Source organism: Chelonia mydas, chromosome 3 (genome assembly GCF_015237465.2).
Source record: "Chelonia mydas isolate rCheMyd1 chromosome 3, rCheMyd1.pri.v2, whole genome shotgun sequence".
In the NCBI taxonomy this organism is placed as follows: domain Eukaryota; kingdom Metazoa; phylum Chordata; order Testudines; family Cheloniidae; genus Chelonia; species Chelonia mydas.
This window is the reverse complement of record NC_057851.1, coordinates 93,277,332-93,303,928: the sequence shown is the minus strand read 5'-3', so window position 1 is coordinate 93,303,928 and position 26,597 is coordinate 93,277,332. Positions and strand designations below refer to the sequence as shown.

The 26,597-nt window shown below is 41.5% G+C and overlaps 1 protein-coding gene across 2 annotated transcripts in view; it reads right to left on the bottom strand.

The window, feature by feature from the left end:
- The window catches only part of TRMT11 (tRNA methyltransferase 11 homolog), a 60,900-nt gene that overhangs the window by 22,114 nt on the left and 12,189 nt on the right, over positions 1-26,597 (bottom strand). For both annotated transcript variants that reach the window (XM_043542870.1, XM_037894735.2), the window contains exons 4-11: positions 26,299-26,380; positions 26,114-26,206; positions 24,769-24,903; positions 17,153-17,309; positions 12,410-12,490; positions 10,726-10,890; positions 7,580-7,652; positions 5,814-5,945 (exon numbers count right to left, since the gene is read on the bottom strand). In XM_043542870.1, the coding sequence (XP_043398805.1) occupies positions 5,814-5,945; positions 7,580-7,652; positions 10,726-10,890; positions 12,410-12,490; positions 17,153-17,309; positions 24,769-24,903; positions 26,114-26,206; positions 26,299-26,380 (918 nt within the window). The remainder of the gene's footprint in view (positions 1-5,813; positions 5,946-7,579; positions 7,653-10,725; positions 10,891-12,409; positions 12,491-17,152; positions 17,310-24,768; positions 24,904-26,113; positions 26,207-26,298; positions 26,381-26,597) is intronic.

Here is a 26,597-nt window from a genome sequence, read left to right as displayed (position 1 = left end):
GGTGCTAACTTCAAAGTGAGGGCCATTGTGGTCAACAATGGGAATTCACAGACTCAGTCTGCATTTCCTACTCATCGTCAAAGGGTAAACACACTATTCAGATTGTTTTCTGGAGAAGAAAAACTATAAATATGGATTCAAGGAACAATCCTGTGTCCCTGGACTGTTTGGATTCTAACAGGGTGGAATAACTGAACAAGATGACATATCCCCAGAGTTATTCAGGGGACCCTGAGAGACATTTGGAAACTGGCAGTTTATTAAAACCTCTGCTATCATTTCAGACTTACACACTTTGACTCACCTGTTAATGTATGTTAAACTACTTTAACCTCTCAATACCTCTCATTTCTTTTTCTTAGCTAATAAACCTATAGTTAGTTTACTATAGAATTGGCTGTCAGCGTTATCTTTGGTGTAAGACCTGGAGTACCAATTAATCAGGGGTAAGTGACTGCACGCTTGGGACTGGGAGAAACCTGATGTAGTGTGAATTTTTGTTTTAATAACCTTTTATCTTAAAGTTCAGTTTGTCTGGGTGCCAAGATGGACTGGAGAGACTAAGGGGACTGTCTGTGACTCTATGGTAAGACTGATATAGCGATCCAGCGTTCACATTTGTTACTGGTTTGGTGAAATCTAATTATAGAACATACCACCAGCTTGGCCTTTGTTTTCTGACAGTCTACTCTGAGAGAGGCACTCACAGTTGAGTTTCAGAGTAACAGCCGTGTTAGTCTGTATTCGCAAAAAGAAAAGGAGTACTTGTGGCACCTTAGAGACTAACCAATTTATTTGAGCATAAGCTTTCGTGAGCTACAGCTCACTTCACCGATGAAGTGAGCTGTAGCTCACGAAAGCTTATGCTCAAATAAATTAGTTAGTCTCTAAGGTGCCACAAGTACTCCTTTTCTTTTCACAGTTGAGTGTCACTCCAGACAGCATGACAGGAGGAAAATATTGTTTTGATCCCTAGGAGATCTGATTACAGAAGGTAATAAGTATCATGCAACTTTTAGTTTGCAGAATGCAAATATTAAATCAGAGACTCACTTATGCACATATACCTGACAGGACACACTACCATTATTTGTATTGAAGTAGTGTGTAGGGGCTCCAGTCCTGGATCAGAACCCCATTGTGCCACGCATGGTACGGATATATAACGGAGATGGGCTCTGCTCTAAATAGTTTATAATTTAAGTAAGACAACCGTTCTGAGGGTTTTGCTTTTTTAAGAAAGAGAGAGTTTAGTAGCCTCAGCAAATATTACTACATTTCACATAATGAGACTGGCAGGGAGAGGGACGGACACTCTTGGCTAACCCTGGCTCAGAGATACAAAACTAACATTTTAATCATTAATAAATTAATCTAGCTACCATTATTTATGACCATAAGCACAGAAAAGGGTCACAGATCAACTCACACTGTAGCTGTAAGAGCAGACTCTACTACTGTTCTCCCCCCCACACTTCCTCTTAGTTACCCAGTTGCTGAGGTCTTTGCTACCCATAATGTGATCGGAAACCCCGATAACAACTGAAAGTGCCCCGTACTCTTTTAGCCATGCCTCGGGTGCAACAAGTATTATTACCAGGTCTTCATTCAAAAGCTCTCTGATAATCTTTACGTTCCCCGTTTTAAATTTCTTACCCAACCAAACTGCAGTTCTGTTTCCCAAAACAGACACCAAACCAACCACCACCAGAGCTTCAGCCACAATGTTACCAGGGTGGAGCACTTTGTGATTGTGAACAAACCAGTCCACAAAATCTGAATAATAGAACGCTAAAGACAGACCCGAAGCATCTCCTACAATAGACTACAACCATCCGAAAAAGCAGGAAGGTGTAGGTGAGGAGGAAGATCTTGAAATTTCTTACTTGAAAAAAAAAAAAAACCAGAAGTGAGCTTTTATATAATTAAGATGATGCATCACAAGTCCTATCAAGTAAATGAGCTGGTTCTGTGCGCATCATTTCAGAGGTTCCAAATCAATACCTCAAACAACTCTCCCAATGCACCTACGGTTTGAAATTTGGTAACACCTTACAATAGGAAATGCCTGACAGAAGAGGGCCAAAGAATTCTTAACAACTTACAAAGATAGGCACTCTGCCACCACTTATTTTAGAAGTTTTTCTTCATAACTGTGTAGAAGCCTGACAGCAAAGGAATTAAAAGAATCCAGGCCTAACAATGATTTCAATGTCAGACTGAAACAATAAACTACTTTGGAGTGTAATGTTATCTTTCAGAATGAGAGGTGTTATCACTCTGCTAAAACACCTTCCTGTCTTTTTAGGATTAATGCAGACAGGTATTTCTACAGGTAACGATTACTCCGTTAGGTAAATCCCAGAATGTTGCCAAATGAAGTATAGTAGCAATTGCTTTAACAAAAATCCATTTTACCCAATTCTGTTTTTAATTTAAAAGAAGAGGACATATGGTAACCATAAGTTACAGAAGAATAGGATGGGAGACACCGTCAGTGAACACCTGACAGCTCAGATTAGTCACTAGCTTCTCTCGCTTTGGCCCACAAATTTGCTAGCAAGTTTTGTTCAAGTAAGAACCTGCAGAGAGGATTAGAACTGAAAACTCAGTGTGTTAATATATTAAGGTTTCACATTTCCATAGTGCATTTCATCTGAAATTTTCACACTGCACTACGAACAAAACATTCACAACAGTAGGTAGTCAGCACCATTTTACACATGGGGAAACTGAGGAAGTGAGAGGTTGATTTGCCCAAGGCAAGTCAGTGGCACAGCTATAACAGAACACAGAATTCATAACTCCTAGTCACCTGCTCTAGCCCAAGTTCCCTGTAAGCTGTGTGGCCATGCAGCAACCTATTTAGCACCGCACAGGTGCTCAGAGAACCCGCCCGAGGACCTGCCGCGGCCAGGGAAGGGGTGCCCCTCCCTCAGCCCCACCTAGCCCGGCCCCTAACCTGCCGCGGGAGAGGCGCTCCTCCCTGGGCCCTAACTCAGCCTGCGGTCCAGACCCAGCCACGGCTGGATCGGGCCCAGCTGCGGCCGGGGTGGAAACGTGATGCCGTGACAAACAGAATAGACTTGACAATTCTAAGCAAATAGCATACTAGCAAAAGCCATACATTTTAGCAATCTAGGAATTCACAAGCATACACAATGCCATCAGAGATAAGCTGCCATAGACATTCTAAGTAACGAATTAAAAACTTCCATTGGTTAAGGCACCTTTTAGTTTGCAAGAACTATTTAATAAGTAGTCACAAAAATATTTATTCCATCATTCAAAAAGAGTGACATGCAAGCTACATGATACAGATCCGCTAAACTCCCCTTTGAAGTACATTTTTGTAGTGATTCCACCATCACAAAGCAACTAGAGAGAGGTCTGATGTTAGATTCTTTGTCTTTCCAAGTGTTAAAATGATCTCATTGGTAATAATCACTTGATGCCCAGAGTTAGCGTTGAGGTGTCACAACTTGACAAGCCACAGGGTTTTACTACTGTGGTGTAACCTTGGACAATTGTTAGTGGTTTCCAGTCCCACCATACGTGGTAGCCTGGAACTGGGGTGTCTGAAGAAAGAAGCTTCCGACAACGTACAAGCTGTATTGGTGCTGACCTAAGATATGTAAACATATCTGTATACTACCCCCTTCCATATACCTGTGAGGAACACCTCTTACAGGCTGACATGTTAGGTTACATATTTGACACCTGTGAATAACAGACAGGATCCCATGTATTCCATGGCTGCAAAACATACCCTTTGCCCCAGACTGGCTCTTTAAAATCTAAGCTCTCATATTAAAACAACACTTACACCACTTTTCCACTCCTAATTGCAAAGAAACCTTTTAAAATGTGAGCTAATGTATAACAATACAATATTGTTCCTTGAGTATGCAGACAGCCTGAAAGAATACCTCTCAGATACATATGATCCATTTCAGTCAACCTAAGGATGACAGTTTAAATGTCTATATTTCCAATTAGCCATGTCATTGCTGATCATTTTATCACAAACATCCAACTCATGTGCTTAGCCCACAATCCCAAACTGCTTCCCATACCCTTCCGGGGTTCCAAAAGCCTCAAATATCCAGCTGCCAAACACATCCAGCTTCCACCGCCCTCCCAAACTAAATTTCCAGGACACAATTATATATTGCCCTCACAAAAAACTGAAAACTGAGTGTGGGACAGCATAAAATGAATTCTACTTAACACGGCCTATTATACTGGCAGCATTTTTGTTCATGTTCAATTCAATAAAAGACTCAATGTTTTTAATTTAAATAAGTTGTGCAAAATTTCCAGTCTGCTGCAACGGCATGTCACAGAAGTCAAAGGGTCTTCCACAAAATTTAGTTTCAGCTTGCTGTGAAGGATATAGGGTCTTGGCATTCAGACTACAATTTCTGTTCTCTTACCAACATAACGAGAAGTTTCCCTGACATGCTGTAACTCCAGAGGCTCAGGGTGTAACTCTGTCTAAGGCACTGGACCGAGACTTAAGAGACTAATATTCAATTCCCAGCTCTACCACATACTTCCAGTATTACCCTGGGCAAATCCATCTCTGTCCCTCAGTTCCCATCTGAAAGAAAAGAAAATACTTCTTTTCCACAACTATTGTCTGTCCTATGTCCTGTAACGGAGTCCTTATTTCTCCTTGCATCTAGTCACGTCTCAGTTTCCCCCTCTTTAGCAGCTGTCCCAGTCTTTCCCAGGCAGATGGATGGGGTGGCATTTAACCTGTGGTCAATACTTCCCCTTCCAAGTATCACACAAGGCCAAACCAAATCAAACTAATTTCTCTAGCTCTTCCCAGACTGAATAGTCCTTCTGCCTTGTTAGTGCAGGCTTGCTTTCCTGGGGCTACAGTGCCTTCCTGCTCCACAGGCTACAGCTTTCACCCACATTGGTTCATGACTGCCCTTCCATACCCAGTTAAGTCATATACCCTCTTCCCAGGGCCAAATGATTCCTTGCCCTATTAGGCAGAGGGTTCTCTGCTCTTCTCAGCCTTCTCCAGGCTTTGAGACTCAACAGTCCTTTCCCTCTCATGGCAGGTGTGTCAGCTCGCCCTCTCCTGGTGGTGCAGTGGAGGGACAAGAGAGGCTGGTCTTCTCCTGAACCCCTCTCAGGCCTCATTAGCCAAGCCCCTCTGGCAAACTCCACCCCAGCTCACTCTCTTCACAGGGAACCACCTGATCCCTGGCAAGCTTTCCCAGTCAACCACAGTCATAAACCATACCTAGGCAGCTGAACAGCCAGCATTTCCTGTTCCCTGCAAGTCTGTCTCTCCCCTAACTGAGCCACAGGCAGCTTCTTGTATAGCCTGGCAGTCATGATTCCTCTTGGTCAGCTGACCTCTGCACTCTCCTGGAGAATTTCATTGTCCAGAATCTCTCTCTTTAAAGGGGTCAAGCCCCAGTAAAAAGGCAAACTAATATTGCCTGCTCTTAAAGGGGTGTTCATTTAGCTTTGACATTTACCTGGATTCCAATATTCTGGTTTTCCAGTCACATACCATTCCTTTATCAGCAGCACGCATTTTTGCAAAAATATAAGAAAGTTTTGATTTCTAACTGGCAGCACATGGTTCTCTCTCCTTTCAAAAATTGTTCCAAGCTCTGTTCTCCCTCACCCATCCAGTTTCAATATATGAAAATCATAGGAATCCCTCTTAAACCCCAGTAGGAAGTTTTAGAAACATCCCACTCTGGAAGAAATTATGGCTAAGTTATAGTATTAATTTTTATCTACTACACACTAGATATCAAGGCACTTAGAAGAGTACGTACTCAGGTCTGTAAACCGGTAGCCAGTACACCAATCTTCCTCCCATCACCAGGTACTCTGCCGCAGAGTTTAACAGGTCAAAAAAGATATCACTCAGATGATAGTTCGAGGAAATGGAGATGTGATTTTCTGTGCTAAACAATATTAAAAAAAATACTGAACAGGTAATAGCCACAATTTTATTTTATTTTCTGAACAACATAGTCTGAGATTTGCAAAGCCAGGTATGGGTATTAGATGACCAAGTCCCACTAAAATTAATGAGAAATCTGCATCCAAACTCTTTCCCAGTGGCTTTGCAAATTCCATCCCTAATATTTCAAGAGAAAACTACTCAACTAAAATCACTTTTGAAATACAACTATTTTGTACCGTGTCTTTCATAAGAGTTATTATAAAAATCAAAGGAGGATGAGACATTTTGAGATGATTTTCTTCTATTTTCAGATCTCAAGGCCAAGCAGCAGAAAAGGCTGTCATCCCAACAATGGAGAGATTGTCTGCCAGGACATAGAATGCTTATTGTAGGTGAGCACAAAGAGGGGGCAAGGAAAACTAAAAGACATGGGTAGGGCCCTACCAAATTAATGGCCATGAAAAAAGCGTCATGGACCGTGAAATCTGGTTTCTCCCCATCAATCTGGTCTTCCGTGCGCTTTTACCTTCTACTATACAGATTTCACAGGGGAGACCAGTGTTTCTCAGACTGGAGGTCCTGACCCAAAAGGGAGTCGCAGGGGGCATCACAAGGTTATTTTAGGGGGGTCACGGTATTGCCACCTTTACTTCTGTGCTGCCTTCAGAGCTGGGTGGCCGGAGAGCGGCGGCGGTTGGCCAGGCGCCCAGCTCGGAAGGCAGCGCCCCTGCCAGCAGCAGCACAGAAGTAGGGGGCAATACCATACCATGCCACCCTTACTTCTGCGCTGCTGCCTTCAGCGCTGGACGGCTGGCCAGTGGCTACTGATGACTGGCGGCCCAGCTCTGCAGGCAGCAGCACAGAAGTAAGGGTGGCAAGCTATGGTATTGCCACCCTTACTTTTGCGCTGCTGCTGGCGGCAGCACAGAAGTAAGGGTGGCAAGCTATGGTATTGCCACCCTTACTTTTGCGCTGCTGCTGGCGGCGGCTCTGCCTTCAGAGCTGGGCTCCTGGCCAGCAGCCGCCGCTCTCCAGCTGCCCACCTCTGAAGGCAGCGTCGCCGCCAGCAGCAGCGCAGAAGTACAGGTAACAGTACCACAACCCCCCTACAATAACCTTGTGACTCCTCCCCACCACCCCCCACACCACCTTTTTGGGTCAGGACCCCTACAATTATAACACCGTGAAATTTCAGATTTAAATAGCTGAAAGCATGAAATTTACGATTTTAAAAATCCCATGACCATGAAATTGACCAAAATAGACCATGAATTTGGTAGGGCCCTAGACACGGTATATGAAGATGTTTAAAACAAAGGTAAGCAATTCTGGACTGGACGCTGGAGCTTTCAGGGGATTAAGTAGAGCTGTTCAAGTACAGGGATGACGACGTGAAGCTATTTTGTAAATGTAAGAGAGGGAGTTTGGGACTTAGAAACTAGAAAACTTACATGGCCGAGGAGGAGGATTTTAGGAAGATGGGCACTGACAGTCACTTTTGCAAGCTATGTAGTGACGGTGGTACTTTTTAAAATTGTTTGGTTAAAGGATAGCAATGAAGTAAGTTTCTAAAACTGTGGCTGGCCTTCTATTAACACACTGATATTTACAATTAATAAAAGGCTTACCTACCCCCTTTCCGTTGCTTTAAGTATTTCTTTTTGTGAACCAGTTCGTCTAGTAGCTTCTCGTATGCCATATGGAGCTATACAGAGTAAGTACATAATGTCGAGATCAGGAGTTCACCCTTTACACAAATAACGTCATGAAATTCTACAATAGTGTACATGTGGTAGCAGTTGCAAAGAGTTTATAAGATTAACTTCAAGGTGTATCCATTAAAAGTTTATCTTGCTCCTAAGGCTCACCTTTTTAAAGCTATTTCAAAAAGGTCTCTTAACAGGAAGACACTAAATAGTCAAGTGTAATAGCACATTAACATGGTGCTGAAGTGCTTTGGTTTTTTTTAAAATGATTTTGTTGGCTAAAAGATCTTCTTTATATTTCCAACAACACATGACGCTGTTAATCCTCTTCCCTTGTTTCGTCTTGTAATGGGGTTTAATGACTCTTTTAAGGCTAGAGGAGGCCAGAAGACCCTCTAACAGGAAGTTGAATTGGAAAAGGCCCAGGAAACGGCCTGGCTCTCCAGAGAGGCCAGGGGCTGATGGGGGAATGACAGAGCTCCCTGGTTGGGGTTCAGAAGTAACTGGAGGGGGGAAACTAGGAACCAGATGCCCTGGAATGTGAGTGAAATTGAAAACCTCAGAAAGGGTTTGGGCCAATATATTGAACCCTGGGCAGAGTGTTACTTTAAGTACTCTTGCCTGCAATATGTCATAGAGGGAACTGAGGGCAGGATACCTGCAAGGCCCCTCTGTGCCTCGAAGGGGTATGTCCTGGGATGGAACTCTGCCACACTGATGCTGCAGGGCAGCATTGGGAAAGGGAGCTTTAGAAAAGAGATTGTTATTGTATTGTGGTAGTGTCTAGGGACCAGGACCCCAGTGTGCTAGGCACAAGACAAACAGAACAAAAAGGTGGTCTCTGGTCCAAAGACTCTATCATCTAAGTATAAGACAATGGATGTAGCCAATGTTCTTCTTTTTATCCCTGGCTGAATGCCCACATAGGCCCTAAAAATTCAATTGCATTTTTCAGAAAGATATGGGTTATCCCTAGTGCTCTGGCCAACAGCCTTCTCTCCCCATCTGAAGGAAACAGGTCATAAATGTCCAAGGTTATGTCTGAGCTCTTGCTATGGCTGTTAAGCTTGCCTGTGTAGCTTCACTACCACTATCTATTGCTTTGTAAAATACTTGGAATACTTTGGGATCAGGAGCCCTGTAGTACAGAGCGGAGCAGGGCTCCCCTCTCTTTCAGTCCATTGGGATCAGCTCTCTGGAGGAGGGTAGTATATACACTGGCTTCTCCCTCAAGATAAGGGGAAACACTGACAAGAGAAGAAAGCCAGGGCCAGAGCTCCAACCAGAAAGGTCCAGGACTGGCAGATTTGGTTAGCACAGACTTGGGTAGAGCAAAGCTTTGTGTGTGGCAGAAGAACCAGGGCTGAATATGAATTTGTGTGTCATCATTATGAACTTTATTTTGGGGACTCTCTGACAATTGTTTGAACTATTTGGTTATTAAGGACTGAGGATTGTTTGAACCTTTTCTATTATTAAACCAGCCCCAGGTGGAGATGCTGTTAGCCAGAAAAGAGAGACTTGCCGGGGGAGGAGGGGCTTAATGGACCCACAAGTGGGGGGCTAACAGGGGCAGAGTGCCTGCAAAGCGACACCTGGCCACAAGGGGGTGCTCAGTAAGCAGCCAACCCACTACAAAAGTCTGAAGAACAAACCCCGTTAATGCACCTAGAAAATCTGAACAAATACTTCAAAATGGTTGTAATTTTCTACATTTAAAAAAAAAATCCTAAAAATACTACACAAGTCTTTATTTTTACATATCTCTGCAAAGCTTTAAGAATGCTGTACAAACATTAATTCACCTTCAACACTTCTGTAAGCTTTCCTAATGCTCTTATCACCATGGCATCAGGGAAGTGTCACCTCCATTTTACAGAGTGGAAACTGAAGCACAGAGATTAAGGGCTTGATTCTAACACCCTTACTCACGATGTGCATTACCTAGTTAGGCCAGCAGTCCCAATGAAATCAATGGGACTGCTCCTGGAGCAAAGTAACACTCGCCAGGAACAAAGGCAACAGAATAGAGTCTTAACTGATCTGCTCACAGTAACACAGCAAGTCAGGGCAGAGCCACAGTAGAGGTCAGGAGTTCCTGGCTCCCCATCCCACATTTAGTCTAGTAGACTGTGCTGCCTTTCAGGTCTCCTGCTCATGACAAATGGTGTCTAATAAAGAGATTTAAAAGAGCAGAGAACCTTTCATATCTTTAACATTGCTGGCAGTCAAGCATGCAGAAGATGCACGAGGAGTTTGTTTGAAATTATTTCAGTTAGCACTTCAGGGCATGATGAAAGTCGGTCAGACCCTTTCCATGGACTTCAATAGTGTTTGAATCCAGCCCCAAAAGCAATGTAGTACAACTTAAAAATTGAACAGAAACCTCTCCTAATGCAGATAAAGTCACTCCAGAAAGAAGTGTGACTCAGTAAAGGTATAGGAGACAAGAAGATATATTTCTGAATAGGAACCAAATACTCTTTCAGTGGAAATAAGTTAATGAAACAAAAAACAAAATGTTATAGTTACAATGCTTTAATACAGTGGTCCATATTTCATTAGGTATTTAACATACTCAGATTAAATGTAGAGGTGGTGAAAATGCAGCCCCAATTTCTACAATGCTGCCTGTGATGTTCATCATTTCTAATGTGGAAATCACAGATTCCAGCACACTCTATTAGCAGACTTGTGGTCTCAGCAGGCCATACTTATGTCAAGATAGTAGATGCAAACTTCTCCGTTTTGCACAAATTAAGAGCCAGGTTCCAATGCCCTTACACATACTAAACAGCACCTTATATAGTTCTATGGAAGTAGTTCTATGGAAGTCAATGAGACTGCTTGTGTAGAAAGGCTGCACTCAACATAAAAATATTACATTCTGGCTCTGTGTGTTGTCCTGTGTGCTCCAAGCACACGTCCTTTGGTTAGGCAAAGATTTGATGACCTTGTGCCAATATCAGTCTCAGGTTTGTATGCCAACCCAGCACATACAATATATAATCTTTTGGATACCACAGTTAGGCTGTTATGAATCATAAATATTTAGGACATTAATCAACTTACGATCTGTAATAATTGCATCAAAAAGCATTCCCTTCCTCCATATAGGTTTTGATGCATCAGAAACGAGTGCATCAAGATAGTACTTCTCTAAACCATACTGCCGAAGGTTAGCTCGGATATTCTCATCTGGTCCTCTCCACTTCTGGTTCTTCCTGCTTGCCTTGCCTGCAAGAAAATAAAAAGGGCATAGTCTAAGGCAGAGGTTTTCAACCTGTGGTCCAGTCTATGTCTAAGATTTCCAACGGGGTCTGCCAATGAAAAAAGGTTGATCTAAGGCAAATTAGATGTGGCAAAAGTGTTCTGATTTTTCATTATTTATTTTAAGAGAATAAGGAGGTCACCTAGCTCTTATATAATGCTTTTCAACAGTAGATCTCACAACACTTCATAGGATTCATATTTGAGTAGTTGCCTCAAATAAAAACAATTTAAGATCTCTTGTCACCAGACTTGTCCTACTTATTGTGGAAAGTGGCTGTCGGGATTCTCTGAAGTATCAGAAGTTATTCTATTCAAGCCTTCTATTTCACAATTATGTTGTTCCATAAATGCAAATGAGAGGAAGAAACAGTTCAATAAAACTCCCCTACTTCACAGAGATATTGTGAGGAAAGTTTACTAAAGTTTACAAGGCACTCATGTTATGCTAACACACCCCACATAAAACCCTACTCATACATCAAATTTAATCTACACAAGAATCTTCCAGAGTAGCAAAAATATTGTTAGAACTTTGGGTTTCAAAAGCTGCTAAGAAAATAACTACTGTATGACAGAACAGGATGGTGCCACCAGTACTAGCAGTGGTCTACTGTGTTTTTTATCCCTTTGGTAGACTAACAATGGCTAACCTTTTATCTAATTTAACACAGAAAACAAAAGGGATTCAATAAAGCCAAGAGGCATTTCTCACCATGAAGGTACTTCTCCGGGATTTAACAGGAAGAGAGAACACATCTGTATCTAACTTTAATATGAAGATAACTTTCCCTCATCTTGAATATTTGCAGATTAAGAAATACACACCTGTGGCATAAGGCATAATATCTCAATGGGAACATATAGTTGCAATATTGAATTCCACTACTTTAAACTGCACTATCAATATAACGAGACAACTCTAAAAAGAAGTTCAAAAAAGTTTAACAGTTTTTAGTAACAAAAACTGCCAAAATACTTAAAATTGAGCATTAGTGAGTTCCAACCCACTGCAAAGAAAATGCCCATCTCAAAGCCCAATTCCTCCTCATTCAGTCACGTTTGAGAAGTTTGGATAAAAACTCACTATACTTGTCCCCATGACCCACTGGCTCTGGGGCATCGCTGTTAGCCAAACCAATCTACTTGCTAATCTTACCACTAAACTGAACCATGCCAGGCACTGCCACTCCAGATGACATAATTCAGTTGTTGTTGGATTGGCAATTAAACTAATTACATATACTAGAAAACTTTAATATAAAAAAATAAAAATCTTTATATCTTACTGACCCTTAATATTCAGAGTACTGCCTAGTTAGACTATATCCGTAAATGTGTTAGTATATCACAGACGTTTCACAAAACAAACCCTGTGAAGAGGAATGCTCCTTTCATACCTGGATCTACTAGTACCTGCTATAAAAGATACTTAAATACTGAAGAGTTAGAATTAACTTGTTCAGAAAGAAAATATACAACATACCTAATCCATGGACAGTGTTATAATCTATATCAGTACCACACACATATGCTCCAAAACGTGCAGAGGATATAAGAAGGCCGCCTGCAAAGGAAAAATAAAAGTATATCATCTGCTGTCATGGATATTGCTACCTGAGAGTCTGTACTGAGGAACATGAGAAATGTGAAAACACATGTACCACTCTGGGTTACAATCAAATGGCAGTTGCCCCTTTCTAGTTATAGTTAGAAATAATATTACTGTGAGGTCCCTTGTATGCCAACACTATTTTCCCTTTTATTCTCTTCACTGTACCTTAGTTTAACTTTGGAGTTTGGTCGTACGGTCTGCACACAAGGGTGCCCATTTCTGCAAGGCAGGCATCCACTCCCATGTACTAAAGTGCATTGCCTTAAAATGTGATGGAATGAAAACCATCAGATGGGGGCCACCCTACCAAGATGACACTGTGCAGTAGCCAAGATAATGACTTGGATAATGGAATGGAGGATATGCTTATAAAACTTGCAGATGACACCAAGATGAGAGGGGTTGCAAGCATTTTCGAGGACAGGATTAGAAATCCAAATGACCTTGACAAATTGGAGAAGTGGTCTGAAATCAACAAGATTAAATGCAATAGACAAGTGCAAAGTACTTCACATAAGAAGGAAAGAATCAAATGCACAATTACAAAATGGGGACTAACTGGGCTTGGTGGTGGTGCTGCTGAAAAGGATCTGGGGGTTATAATGGATCACAAACTGAATAGGAGTCAACAATGTGACGCAACTGTGAAAAAGGCCAATATCATTCTGGAGTTTATTAACAGGAGTGTTATGGAAGACATGGGAGGTACTTGTCCCACTCTGCTTGACACTGGTGAGGCCTCAACTGGAGTACTGAGTCCAGTTCTGGGCACCACACTTTAAGAAAGATGTGGACAAATTTGAGGGAGTCCAGAGGAGAGCAACAAAAATGATAACGGGTTTAGAAAACCTAACTTATAAGGAAACGTTAAAAATGCTGGGCATGTTTAGTCTTGCAAAAAGAAAACTATGGGGGGGGACGGGGACCTGAGAACAGTCTTCCAATATGCGAAGGCCTGTTCTAAAGAGGACTGTGATCAATTGTGCCTCATGTCTACTGAAGGTAGGACAAGAAATAATGGACATAATCTGCAGCAAGAGAGATTTAAATTAGATATTGGGGAAAAAATTAAGGCTTCCAAGGGTTGTGGAATCTCCTGGAATTTAAGGCTTCTAAGGGAGGTTGTGGAATCTCCCCACTCCACTGGAGGTTTTAAGAAACAGGTTGGATAAACATCTATCAGGGATGGTCTACATTTGCTTGGTCCTGTCACAGTGCTGGAGGCTGGACTTGATGACTTCTCAAAGTCCCTTCCAGTGCTACGTTTGTATGATTCTCTAACCCAGCAGGATAAACATCTGAGATTCAATGGAGGGTTTAAACTGAGGGGGAGATAAGAGACAGTCAAGGGTAGCAGTGTTCCTCTACAGCTCAAGAGGTACTGATGATACATCTGAAGATGCGGAAGAACAGTTTCTAAAAGGAAGAAGAGTTCTACTGTTCATCACCTCTATAAACACCCAGAGGATAGGAGCCACATCGGGAAGAGCTGGTTTGTTCAGCACTTACACTCCCCTCCGGTTACCATAAGATGATTAAATGAACATCAGTTTAAAAATCACTTCTGTCTGATAGTTTCTTTTAAACTTTCTATTGTTACAACTTATCCCTCAGGTTAATTAAAGTAAAATATTAGAGTGGGGAAAATATGGTTCTAAGTTTTCTCCTAGTTTACTTTGTCCATTTCACAGCAGTTTGTCTGTTTGTGGGAATGCTTCACACAGCAACAGGGGAGAGAAACTAAAATATTAGGAAAATGTAATTGTAAAAAGCACAACAATTGACAGTGTCAGATGCAGTACTTGAAATAATTTCTAACTCATTTTTATAGTTAGATTTTAAATTGACAATGTCCCTTTCAAATTATGTAAGTATGGCCAGAACGAAGACAGTTTACTTCCTCAGTTATTGCGATGGATAGGACTGTGTACAGTTAGCATTTTTCTTGGGTATATAATATTTCTTGTTTTACTATGTCAATGGTGTCCTATACACACACACAACAAAAACTAAGAAGTAAATTAAGTATTTGTTTCCCCTTACTGTTGTGATCTGTTAGCTTAGTAAAAAGCTTTATGTATGATTTACCCTTGAAATCATGCTACATCTGAATGGTACATAAAAGGGATTCCAGTGTTTCCTCTCTGCCCTGAACAGCTTCCAAAATAAAGAGAAGGATGGCAGTAATGTACTTCCAAAGAGAAACTGCATTGTTGGGTTAAATTATTACTAAGGAGATGTCCACGACAGTAATCCTAACATAATAGCATAAGGCCTTACACTGCAACTATAGACCAGACTCTAAACCTGCGACTCTCAGTGATGAGTGGTTATGTATACAGATCATGCCATTTTAGTGAGTGGAACAGTTCCATAAGACTCAACAGCTCACCAGAGTGAGTAAGGGGTTCACAATCTGACCCTTTGTGCTTATAATACAGATTTTTACTTTAGCCGTACTCAGAAGAGGAGTTTAGATTAGTAAAGCGAGACTTTAGGCTTGAGGCTATCTATCAACAGCTACATTCATCAAATGCTACCCATCACCATCTGTGTATTCTTAACACTTATTAAATATGCATGCTAAATATGCCATTTCACAGCATTTAAAAAAAAAACTCTTACACTTACAAATTAATGAATTCAAATTAAGTAAAAATGAAGAGGAAAAAAATAAGTGTCCTCCACTTTTCTTTGTTAATTGGATCAGGGAAAAACAAGGTTACTCACCCGAAAGGAGTCACCCGTTTCCCCTCTTGACCGTAATCCCTCAGAACAGATGGGCAGTGCCTCCAGAGAATCAAGACAAAATTTAGCTAGCCCTGTCCCCAAGTATGATATACCACCCAGTCCTATAAAGAGAGCAAGAAAGAGTACTTTGCTCATCTAATAAATTATTTCTTGATTGCAGAAAAGGAAGAGTTAGGAAACATGAACTGACCACTCAATAAGTCTCTGGTTTTACCTCCCACCTATATCAAATAGTCACACTTTAAAACTGAATCACAGCGAATACAACATTGATGATAATAAAGAACATACAACACTGTCTTCAATTTCTGTATTTCCACCATTACAACAAATTGTTCCCGTTCTGTCTAACCTTACCCCCCTTGCCTACATCTCTCTCCAAGTTTGATTTCCTAAGAGAATGAATTCCATGACAAAGTTGCTTTGTAACTTTAGTTTTTATTTAAACACAAATATTGTAATTAAATGAATCTGACAAGAGAAGCAGAACACAAGCCGAAATGAATTTTCTTGACCTTCCAAAAAGCACTGCCAATCTGTGAAGGGGGAAAAAAACAAACAAAAAGCACAAGAAAAAGAGAAGAAGAAGTTTCTGAAAAGATTATAGTGTGGACTGAAAATTTCAGTTTGCACATGAACGATATTATATATAAAATGTGGAATTGATAAACGCTTTGTATCATCTGAAAGACACTGATGCCATCAAAGCAGGGTATTTTCCAAGTCACATTTACAAATAATAAAAAGAGAATCAGTCCCAGAACTGTGGGACCTGCTCCTCCCCATTCCTAACTTCTCAATGAGGACTTGCTGCCATTCATTCTCTGGACCCTTCCTGCCAACTAAACACTCCCTTCCCCTCCTTTCCCCTCTACATTAGCACAGATACCTTTAGATCATTTCTTGTTCCCCTACTTCCTTCTGGATACCTGATCAAAGTTTACCTGGATTTCACTAAGTCACATCCACTACACTCCATCTATAGCCTTTGAAGAAATTGATGAAATTATCTTGACATAATCTACTTAAATGGCACATCCTGAAACATAGGCTTTTCCATTTCAAATTCAAACAAGGCACAGGAAAAGGTACTTGAATGCCTCATAAGTGATCCAATAAATGGAATAAAAGCTCCCCCTACTGACTTATCAGGAAAAAACAAACAAACAAACAGACGGGAAAAAAAACACTCATCCAGAGAAAGAAATGCACAAATTTGTCACCACATTTCCCTAGGACACAAGGAAGAGCTCATTATTTCCACCCCTGAAGAATATGGTCCAACAATTGCCATGCTAATGTGTTCAGTCGGGGATGCTCTCTGCCCTTCAATACCTTCCTAACAACTCCCCTACAAAAATGTTACAAGAGGCAACATTCTTAAAAGTTCCTACAGTGACTCAGGAATCTAACTTCAAAATTTCACATCATTTGGGAACCTAAGTTCTATTGAAAGTCAGAGTGACTTTGGCTCCTAAGCAGTTAAATAACTTCTGAAAATGGGACTTAGGCACTTTCAAAAATGTTACTCAAGGTAAATAAAGACTTGAGAAAGTACTTTGTTCTACATTTTCAGCAAATCTACCCAGTCCATCTGAAGTTATAACCACTTCCCCTATAGGACTTTGGGAAATAACCAAGCAGTCGATTTTGTAATTATTCTTATTTGTACTGTGGCAGCACCCAGGCATGAACCAGGACCGGGAGCCTCCGTCATGAACCAGGACTTCACTGTGCTAGGCACTGTACAAACAAACAGAAAGACAGTCCCTCCCCTAAAGAACTTACTTTTCACACACAATATATATAAAGAAAGCAATACCCAATTTTCTAATTTTTTTCAGCAGTAGAAAAAAAAAATACCTGTTCCAACAAATGGATCAAACACGACATCATTTGCTTTTACTCTCCCATGGTTTGCCATGATGAAAGACAAGCAGGCATCCATGCTTGTGTTCCCAATAAAATGCCTCTTTTTTACACTGTATGACTCAATAAGCTCCCTTTGCCCATCCGCAATCTGTAGAAACATTTAGAAAAAGTCAATGTGATGGCACTGGATATAATAGGAAAGTAGACCAATAAACAGCCTTAATTATACTACATCACAAACAGAATATCAGGCACTCTTCATTGAATAGTATGCCACTTGGACTGAATCCACGGAAAATATAGAAATGAGATTTCTCTATAAAAGAATTGGCCTATTAGTAAAATTCCCAGACTTTAGGCTTGAGGCTAAATCAATTAATTACAGGGATGTTGCAATTACCAACTGTTATAGTTTTCACAGTAACAGCCGTGTTAGTCTGTATTCGCAAAAAGAAAAGGAGGACTTGTGGCACCTTAGAGACTAACCAATTTATTTGAGCATAAGCTTTCGTGAGCTACAGCTCACTTCATCGGCTGCAACTGTTATAGTGTCAGCTGCCTTTGGGGCACCCCCTTGTGGCCTGAGTTCACTCTGCAGGCCTCCACCTTCAATCTTCCTCCTTTCTTTTCAGGGAAAAAGAAACTCAAACCAGATCAGTCCTGCAGGCACTTCTGCTTTGCCGCTCCACCCCCCAAAACAACAAACCAAAAATAAAAATACAAAAACATTAAGCAATTACCTTAGTGGCCTTAATCTCTGGCCTCAGGTATCTCCAAAAGCCACTGCCAGGCTTGCTTTCTCTGGCAGTCCCTGAAATTCTCTCACCAACCCCCTTCCATTTCCTGTTACTTTTTACAGGGGAATCTCTGTTCAGATGTGCCTCCTTAGTAAGTAGGGTTTTCAACTTTGTACTTGCACAAAACCAAACACCCATGCCCCGCCCCTCCTGACTCCATCACACCTCCTCCCCGCCAGTCGCTCACTCATTTTCACTGGGCTGGCTCAAGGGGTTGGGATGCGAGAGGGGGTGAGGGCTCCGCCTGGGGTTGTAGACAGAGATGAGGGGTTTGAGTTGCAGGAGAGGGCTCCAGGCTTGGGGATAGAGCCGAGGGGTTTGGAGTATGGGAGGGGGCTCTGGGCTGAGGCAGGGGGTTGGGAGGAGGTATGGGCTCTGCGCTGGGAGGGTGCGGGAGGGGGCTCCGGGCTGGGGTTGGGCCTCCCTCTTACCCCCAGAAAATTCAGAATTAAAGTTAAACTTAAAAATTCTAATATATTAATGTGTTTATGTAAACGCATGGCTACACAAACCACTTAAGTTCTACATTAAGGTCCTAGCTACACTGGTTTTCCAGCTAGGTTTATAAGCTATGTTTAAGTACTGTTAAAAGCAACACTCTTCAAACCAGAACTTGTTGAAAAAATAGACATTTTTAATGAGAATTTCAACCATCATGTTTCTAACACAGTTTGAACAGAACCAACGTAGGCAGGGTCAAACCACGTTAGAACACTCGTCTGCCACCATGTGCCAGCATGGTTTGATCCAATACCAACTAGCTGGCCAAGCCATAGTAGAATCAAAAACAGACAGCTGCAGCGGCACAGGAGCTAGCAAACAGAGCTGTAAACAGGGGAGTTTGAGTGGGAGTTTGTCTTGCGGTGCTTGGTTTTTTTTTTGGTTTTTTTGGTTTTTTTTTTCTGTGGGTGGTGGTGTTTTGGGTGTGGTTTGTTTTTCCCAGATTAACAGGATTTAGGTGGGAAGGCTATGACAGACACAGAGGCAGCAGTGGGAGTGACCCATGTTGTGGAAGACACAATGAAGATGACTGGATGTGGAAGCTGTGGTATGTACATGATCCTGGAGGGGGCACCTGGTAAGAGTTTTGTCTGTATGAAATGCAGTCTGATAGAGCTGATGGAGGAAAAGATCCGAGATTTGGAGATGCAGGTGGAAAGGCTAAAGGCAATGCCTAAAGGAGAAACTAGAGCTACTGGTGCAGGAAGTGAAACCAGATATTATAGGGATAACAGAAACATGGTGGAATAGTAGTCATGACTGGACTACAGGTATTGATGGGTATGTGCTGTTTAGGAAAGACCGAAATAAAGGTAAAGGTGGTGGAGTAGCATTGTATATCAATGATGAGGTAGAATGTAAAGAAATAAGAAGCGATGAAATGGATATGACTGAGTCCGTCTGGCAAAAATTACATTGGGGAAGAAAACTATTAGAGCCTCCCCTGGGATAGTGCTATAGACCGTCGGGATCTAATTTGGATATGGATAGAGCCCTTTTTAATGTTTTTAATAAAGTAAATACTAATGGAAACTGTGTGATCATGGGAGACTTTAACTTCCCAGATATAGATTGGAGGACGAGTGCTAGTAATAATAATAGAGCTCAGATTTTCCTAGATGCGATAGCTGATGGATTCCTTCAGCAAGTAGTTGCTGAACCGACTAGAGGGGATGCCATTTTAGATTTGGTTTTGGTGAGTAGTGAGGACCTCATAGAAGAAATGGTTGTAGGGGATAGTCTTGGCTCAAGTGATCATGAGCTAATTCAGTTCAAACTGAACGGAAGGATTAACAAAAATAAATCTGCAACTAGGGTTTTTGACTTCAAAAGGGCTGACTTTCAAAAATAAAGGAAATTAGTTAGGGAAGTGGATTGGACTGAAGAATTTATGGATCTAAAGGTAGAGGAGGCCTGGGATTATTTTAAATCAAAGCTGCAGAAGCTATCGGAAGCCTGCATCCCAAGAAAGGGGAAAAAATTCATAGGCAGGAGTTGTAGACTGCTGGATGAGCAAGCATCTCAGAGAGGTGATTAAGAAAAAACAGAAAGCATACAGGGAGTGGAAGAAGGGAGGGATCAGCAAGGAAAGCTACCTTATTGAGGTCAGAACATGTAGGGATAAAGTGAGACAGGCTAAAAGTCAAGTAGAGTTGGACCTTGCAAAGGGAATTAAAACCAATAGTAAAAGGTTCTATAGTCATATAAATAAGAAGAAAACAAAGAAAGAAGAAGTGGCACCGCTAAACACTGAGGATGGAGTGGAGGTCAAGGATAATCTAGGCATGGCCCAATATCTAAACAAATACTTTGCCTCAGTCTTTAATAAGACTAAAGAGGATCTTAGGGATAATGGTAGCATGACAAATGGGAATGAGGATATGGAGGTAGACATTACCATATTTGAGGTAGAAGCAAAACTTGAACAGCTTAATGGGACTAAATCGGGGGGCCCAGAAAATCTTCATCCAAGAATATTAAAGGAATTGGCACATGAAATTGCAAACCCATTAGCAAGAATTTTTAATGAATATGTAAACTCAGGGGTTGTACCGTATGATTGGAGAATTGCTAACATAGTTCCTATTTTTAAGAAAGGGAAGAAAAGTGATCCGGGTAATTATAGGCCTGTTAGTTTGACATCTGTAGTATGCAAGGTCTTGGAAAAAATTTTTGAAGGAGAAGGTAGTTAAGGACATTGAAGTCAGTGGTAAATGGGACAAAATACAGCATGGTTTTACAAAAGGTAGATCGTGCCAAATCAACCTGATCTCCTTCTTTGAGAAAGTAACAGATTTTTTAGACAAAGGAAACGCAGTGGATCTAATTTACCTAGATTTTAGTAAGGCATTTGATACCGTGCCACATGGGGAATTATTAGTTAAATTGGAAAAGATGGGGATCAATAGGAAAATTGAACGGTGGATAAGGAATTGGTTAAAGGGGAGACTACAACGGGTCCTACTGAAAGGTGAACTGTCAGGCTGGAGGGAGGTTACCAGTGGAGTTCCTCAAGGATCGATTTTGGGACCAATCTTTTTATTACTGACCTCGGCACAAAAAGTGGGAGTGTGCTAATAAAGTCTGCGGATAATACAAAGCTGGGAGGTATTGCCAATTTAGAGAAGGACAGGGATATCCCACAGGAGGATCTGGATGACCTTGTAAACTGGAGTAATAGTAATAGGATGAAATTTAATAGTGAGAAGTGTAAGATCATGCATTTAGGGATTAACAACAAGAATTTTAATTATAAGCTAGGGACGGATCAATTAGAAGTACAGGAAGAGGAAAAGTACCTCGGAGTATTGGTTGATCATAGGATGACTATGAGCCGCCAATGTGATATGGCAGTGAAAAAAGCTAATGCGGTCTTGGGATGCATCAGGAAAGGTATTTCCAGTAGGGATAAGGAGGTTTTAGTACCGTTATACAAGGCACTGGTGAGACCTCACCTGGAATACTGTCTGCAGTTCTGGTCTCCCATGTTTAAGAAGGATGAATTCAAACTGGAACAGGTACAGAGAAGGGCTACTAGGATGATCCGAGGAATGGAAAACTTGTCTTATGAAAGGAGACTCAAGGAGCTTGGCTTGTTTAGCCTAACTAAAAGAAGGTTGAGGGGAGATATGATTGCTCTCTATAAATATATCAGAGGGATAAATACTGGAGAGGGAGAGGAATTATTTAAGCTCAGTACCAGTGTGGACACAAGAACAAATGGCTATAAACTGGCCACCAGGAAATTTAGACTAGAAATTAGACAAAGGTTTCTAACCATCAGAGGAGTGAAGTTTTGGAATAGCCTTCCAAGGGAAGCAGTGGGGGCAAAAGATCTATCTGGCTTTAAGATTAAACTCGATAAGTTTATGGAGGAGATGGTATGATGGGATAACATGGTTTTGGTAATTAAATATGCATGGTAAATAGGCCCAATGGCCTGTGATGAGATATTAGATGGGGTGGGATCCGAGTTACCCAGGAAAGAATTTTCTGTAGTATCTGGCTGATGAATCTTGCCCATATGCTCAGGGTTTAGCTGATCACCATATTTGGGGTCGGGAAGCAATTTTCCTCCAGGGCAGATTGGAAGAGGCCCTGGAGGTTTTTCGCCTTCCTCTGCAGCATGGGGCACGGGTCACTTGCTGGAGGATTCTCTGCTCCTTGAAGTCTTTAAACTACGATTTGAGGACTTCAATAGCACAGATATAGGTGTGAGGTTTTTTCTGTAGGAGTGGTGGGTGAAATTCTGTGGCCTGCGTTGTGCAGGAGGTCAGACTAGATGATCATAATGGTCCCGTCTGACCTAAATATCTATGAATCTATGAACAGGTTTCTATGTTTAAATATTGTTAAAAAGCCAGTGCAGATTGGACAACGACTTTAGACCTTTCACAGTGTTGCAGCAACTCAAGGCCCTCTCTTCATTAGTGACAGAGGTGGACAATACTCTTAGTAACTAAGAGCTAACCAAGTATCATTCTTGCTAGCAGCCCAGGTGGTCACAATTGTCTTCTTGTAACCAGCTCTTATTACTTGGTTAGGGACCTTGTCCAGAAATCAAAGTTTGTGTAAACAAGTTGGCTGGTCTTCCTTCCTTCTAGTTTTCTTTGCACTAGGACATCCAAGAGTGCATTTCCCCAGGTACTGCTGGTCCTACCTGTGAACATGACCTCTGGATGCTCTATCCTTGCTGAAGCAGTACAAGAGACTAGTTCAGATTTTCCCAGGATGCACTGATACAAATTCAGTTAGGTAGGCAGAATATGGACATGCCAATGTGACTGAACCATGGCCATATTGTGAAAGACACTGCTGTATGAACACAAATCAATCATGTTTATTGTACATGGATCAGATGAACATGTCCCAGCCAGTTTAAAAAACATGGCCGTACTTCCTATATAGTGTAGATGGGGCCAAAGTCCGGCACTTCCAACGTTCTGCTCCATAAACATCAACTTCCGATTTACACTGAGTCAATAACTCCTGAGGTCCCAAGTTCATAGAATCTTAGGACTGGAAGGGACCTCAAGAGGTCATCTAGTCCAGTCGCCTGCACTCATGGCAGGACTAAATATTATCTAGACCAGGGGTTTCAAACATGCGGCCCGCAAAGCTATTTGCTATGGCCCGCCAAGCTCCCTGCGCCCCCCTACCCCCGCCCCAGTTATTTCCTGCAGCCGCCAAGCTCCCCTCCCCCAGTGCGCCTTGTCCCCGCTCCTCTACCTGCCTCCAGGCGCTTCCCGCCGCCAAACAGCTGTTTGGCAGCACTTAGCGGTTTCTGGGGGGGGAGGGGGAGGAGCAGGGAGCCGCGTGCTCAGGGGAGGAGGCAGAGAAGAGGAGGGGCAGGGATTTGGGGAGGGGGTTAGAATAGGGGCAGGGACAGGGCGGAGCTGGGGTGGGGACTTTGGGGAAGGGGTTGGAATTGGGGCAGGGCAGGGGCGGGGCAGGCCTCATGGAAGGGGTGGAGTGGGGGCGGGCAATGTCAGTGATGCAGCCCTTGGGCCAGTGTATTAGTCTTCATGAAGCCCTCCTGGTAATTTGAGTTTGAGATCCCTGATCTAGACAATCCTGACAGGTGTTTGGAGATTTTTAAGAGCAGGTTAGACAATGATGGAGATTTTACAACCTCCCTAGGCAATTTATTCCAGTGCTTAACCACGCTGACAGTTAGGAAGATTTCCTAATGTCTAACCTAAACCTCCCTTGCTGCACTTTAAGACCACTGCTTCTTGCCCTGTCCTCAGAGGCTAAGAACAACAATTTTTCTCCCACCTCCTTGTACCAACCTTTTATGTACTTGAAAACTATTATGGTCCCTTCTCAGTTTTCTCTTTTCCAGACTAAACAAACCCATTTTTTTCAATCTTCCCTCCTAGGTCACGTTTTCTAGACCTTTAATCACTTTTGTTGCTCTTCTCTGGACTTTCTCCAATTTGTCCACATCTTTCCTGAAATGTGGCACCCAGAACTGGACAATACTCCAGCTGAGGCCTAATCAGCGCAGAGTAGAGTGGAAGAATTACTTCATGTCTTGCTTACAACACTCCTGCTAATACATCCCAGAATGATGTTCGCTTTTTTGCAACAGTGTTACACTGCTGACTCATATTTAGCTTGTGAAGTTGCAGGGATAGGACCCATGGGAAAACTACCTTTCTTTACCTACTTAGGTGTCATCCGGGGCCACTTCAAGTCCCTACGGCAGGTTAGAACAGCCGCAGGGATGCCCTAATTTGGATCCAGCTGCCTATAGCTTCATGATGTTGTTCAGAGAGCCTGGAACAGCTAGAGAGCGGTGCTTCAGCCACAAACCTCCCTCCACACACCTTCACTCTGGGTGTAGCGAAGAGGCTGTGTAGTACTATTAAGCCAGTATTGTGCCTTGCAGAAACTTGTCCCTATGTTGGAGAACTCCCCAGTGGACAGGTTTACAGCTCCTCAATGCTGGCAGAGCTGCCTTAAAGGGGATGTACAGTGGCACAACAATTCACTGGGTCCCTCATGTCTAATCTCTTTTTACAGACACCTTAATCTTTTCATTTTTGTTTGGACTGATGAATTAACCTGTCTTTTCTTACTCACAATAAGGATTCCCAGAATTCTGCACTGTCATTGCATTATACTGTATATGGTGGCATAAACAACTAGTAAATTTTTAAAAAGCAGAGAATTTATCACTTTTTTTTAAAGCTTTAAATTTTCTTAAACTTTATTTTTTTAGAAATTAAATGTAAGTAATGATGTTAGAATCTGTCTTTTTGGATTATGCAAATTACTAAGATGTGATATAGTTTTACCACTCACCCATCTACCAAAATACAAATCAAGAGGTTCTTCTGGAATGTTGTTAGGGTCCATTCCATAATCTTCCAGAATCCAGAAGATATGTTCTGGGTTTTTTAAATTCACTTTTCCTTCAAATGGCAGAAATTCCAGAGCCTGTATAAATAGGAAAAACAAATTCTAGACTTCCTGGGGCAAATTTTTAAATAGTCAGGACAAGAAAAACAAAACTCATCTGTTAATTAGACATTAAAAGTTACCAGAAAAGTGGGAAGGGGACAAAGAAGATTGAGATTTCACTCTTTAGCTTCTTTCTGATGTATAAAGAAAGGCTGAATGGTTTTGGATTGAAGATAGGTCAGGAGCCATTGTGTGTATTATTACATGTACATTGCTCACTTCTAAAAGAGATCTACTGTGAATACTAAATATGGAATTTTCAAATTAAAGCTTTTTTCAAGTCAAGCCAAAAAGTACCTGCTCTCAGTACGGACTATGGCTACACCAAGTGTCTAATTTCAAAATTCAGACATTTTTCATGTAGCCACTTAAAAAAATATCCTAGCCATAATTGGGGCGGAGGGAGGAGGAGATTCACCCCAGCTCCCTTGTAAGTGAGAAACAGCTGAAGGAATTTTGCTCAAACTTCCTCACTGGAACCCAACACCACAAAAATGAGAATCAACATTCACAGTGAAAATTTCAGCAAGATATGTAAAATAGGTGGCTATAAAGACTACAAAATATTTTGCATAAGTACAGTAGTCACTATTTCTCTAAAAGATCATGGGAATATACAAAAATTAGCATTCACTTACCAATGCTTCTTGATTAAAACACTATTCTAGTTACGAGGAGACAGCATGGTCCAGCAGATTGGGCGCAGGACCAGGAATCAGAAGACTATTTCCAGCTCTGCAGCTAACTCATTGCATCACATTGGGCAAGCCGCTTAAGTCAAAGTTTTCCAAACACAAATGCCTAAAGTAAAGGCACCTGAAAGTGGCCAGATTTCCAGAGGTGCTTTGTCCAGAAGTCCATTGCCTAACTTTAGCCATCCAACTTTCAACATTTTGGCCTTAACAACTCAGTGCCTCAGTTTCCCCATTTGTAAAATAGGCACATTGATACTTGTTTTTCCTCATAAAAAGGTTTTGAGTGAGATCTATTAGGAAAAGTACCAACTGTGGGATTTTCAATGGATTTTGAGTTAGGCACCCAGCTCCCATTCAATTTCAAACGAAATTAGGATGACTAATTCCCTTAAACCCTTTTGAAAATCCCAACTCAAGTGTAAATATATTAACACTATAGTATTCTTATGAATACATGAAGTTGAAAATAAGATTTTTTTTAAATCACTTACATCTATCCTTTTAATTTTTTCCTCTTGTATCAGTGTTTTGTTAAATGCATGAATATGTATTTTGTATGTTGAGTTTGACTGTAGATATGGAACCTAAAATAAAGAAAAAACACCTTTTGGTTAGTACAAATTGCAACACTATCCTGTGTGACTGAAATTAATTGCCTAGATTTTTAGAAACGTACCATCTTCTCCATTGGGTAGTTCTTCAGAGATGTGAACAGCTCCTCTGCAGATTTTCCCTGACCCCACAGTTCAAATATAGACCTGGAAATTCCATGATTATTAGATTGCTGTCAGTGAAGAAAACGTTGCCTTATAAAATAAGTATCCTATTTCATATTCAGTCTTCTTTCACAGCATATTCAGGAAAGCACTTAAGCACATGCTTACGTGCTGCCTTGAATAGGGTTTTGTTTTATTAATTGGGTCTCAGCTGGAGATGCAAATTTTAGTCCCTATGTTATGGGACCCTTAAAAAAAC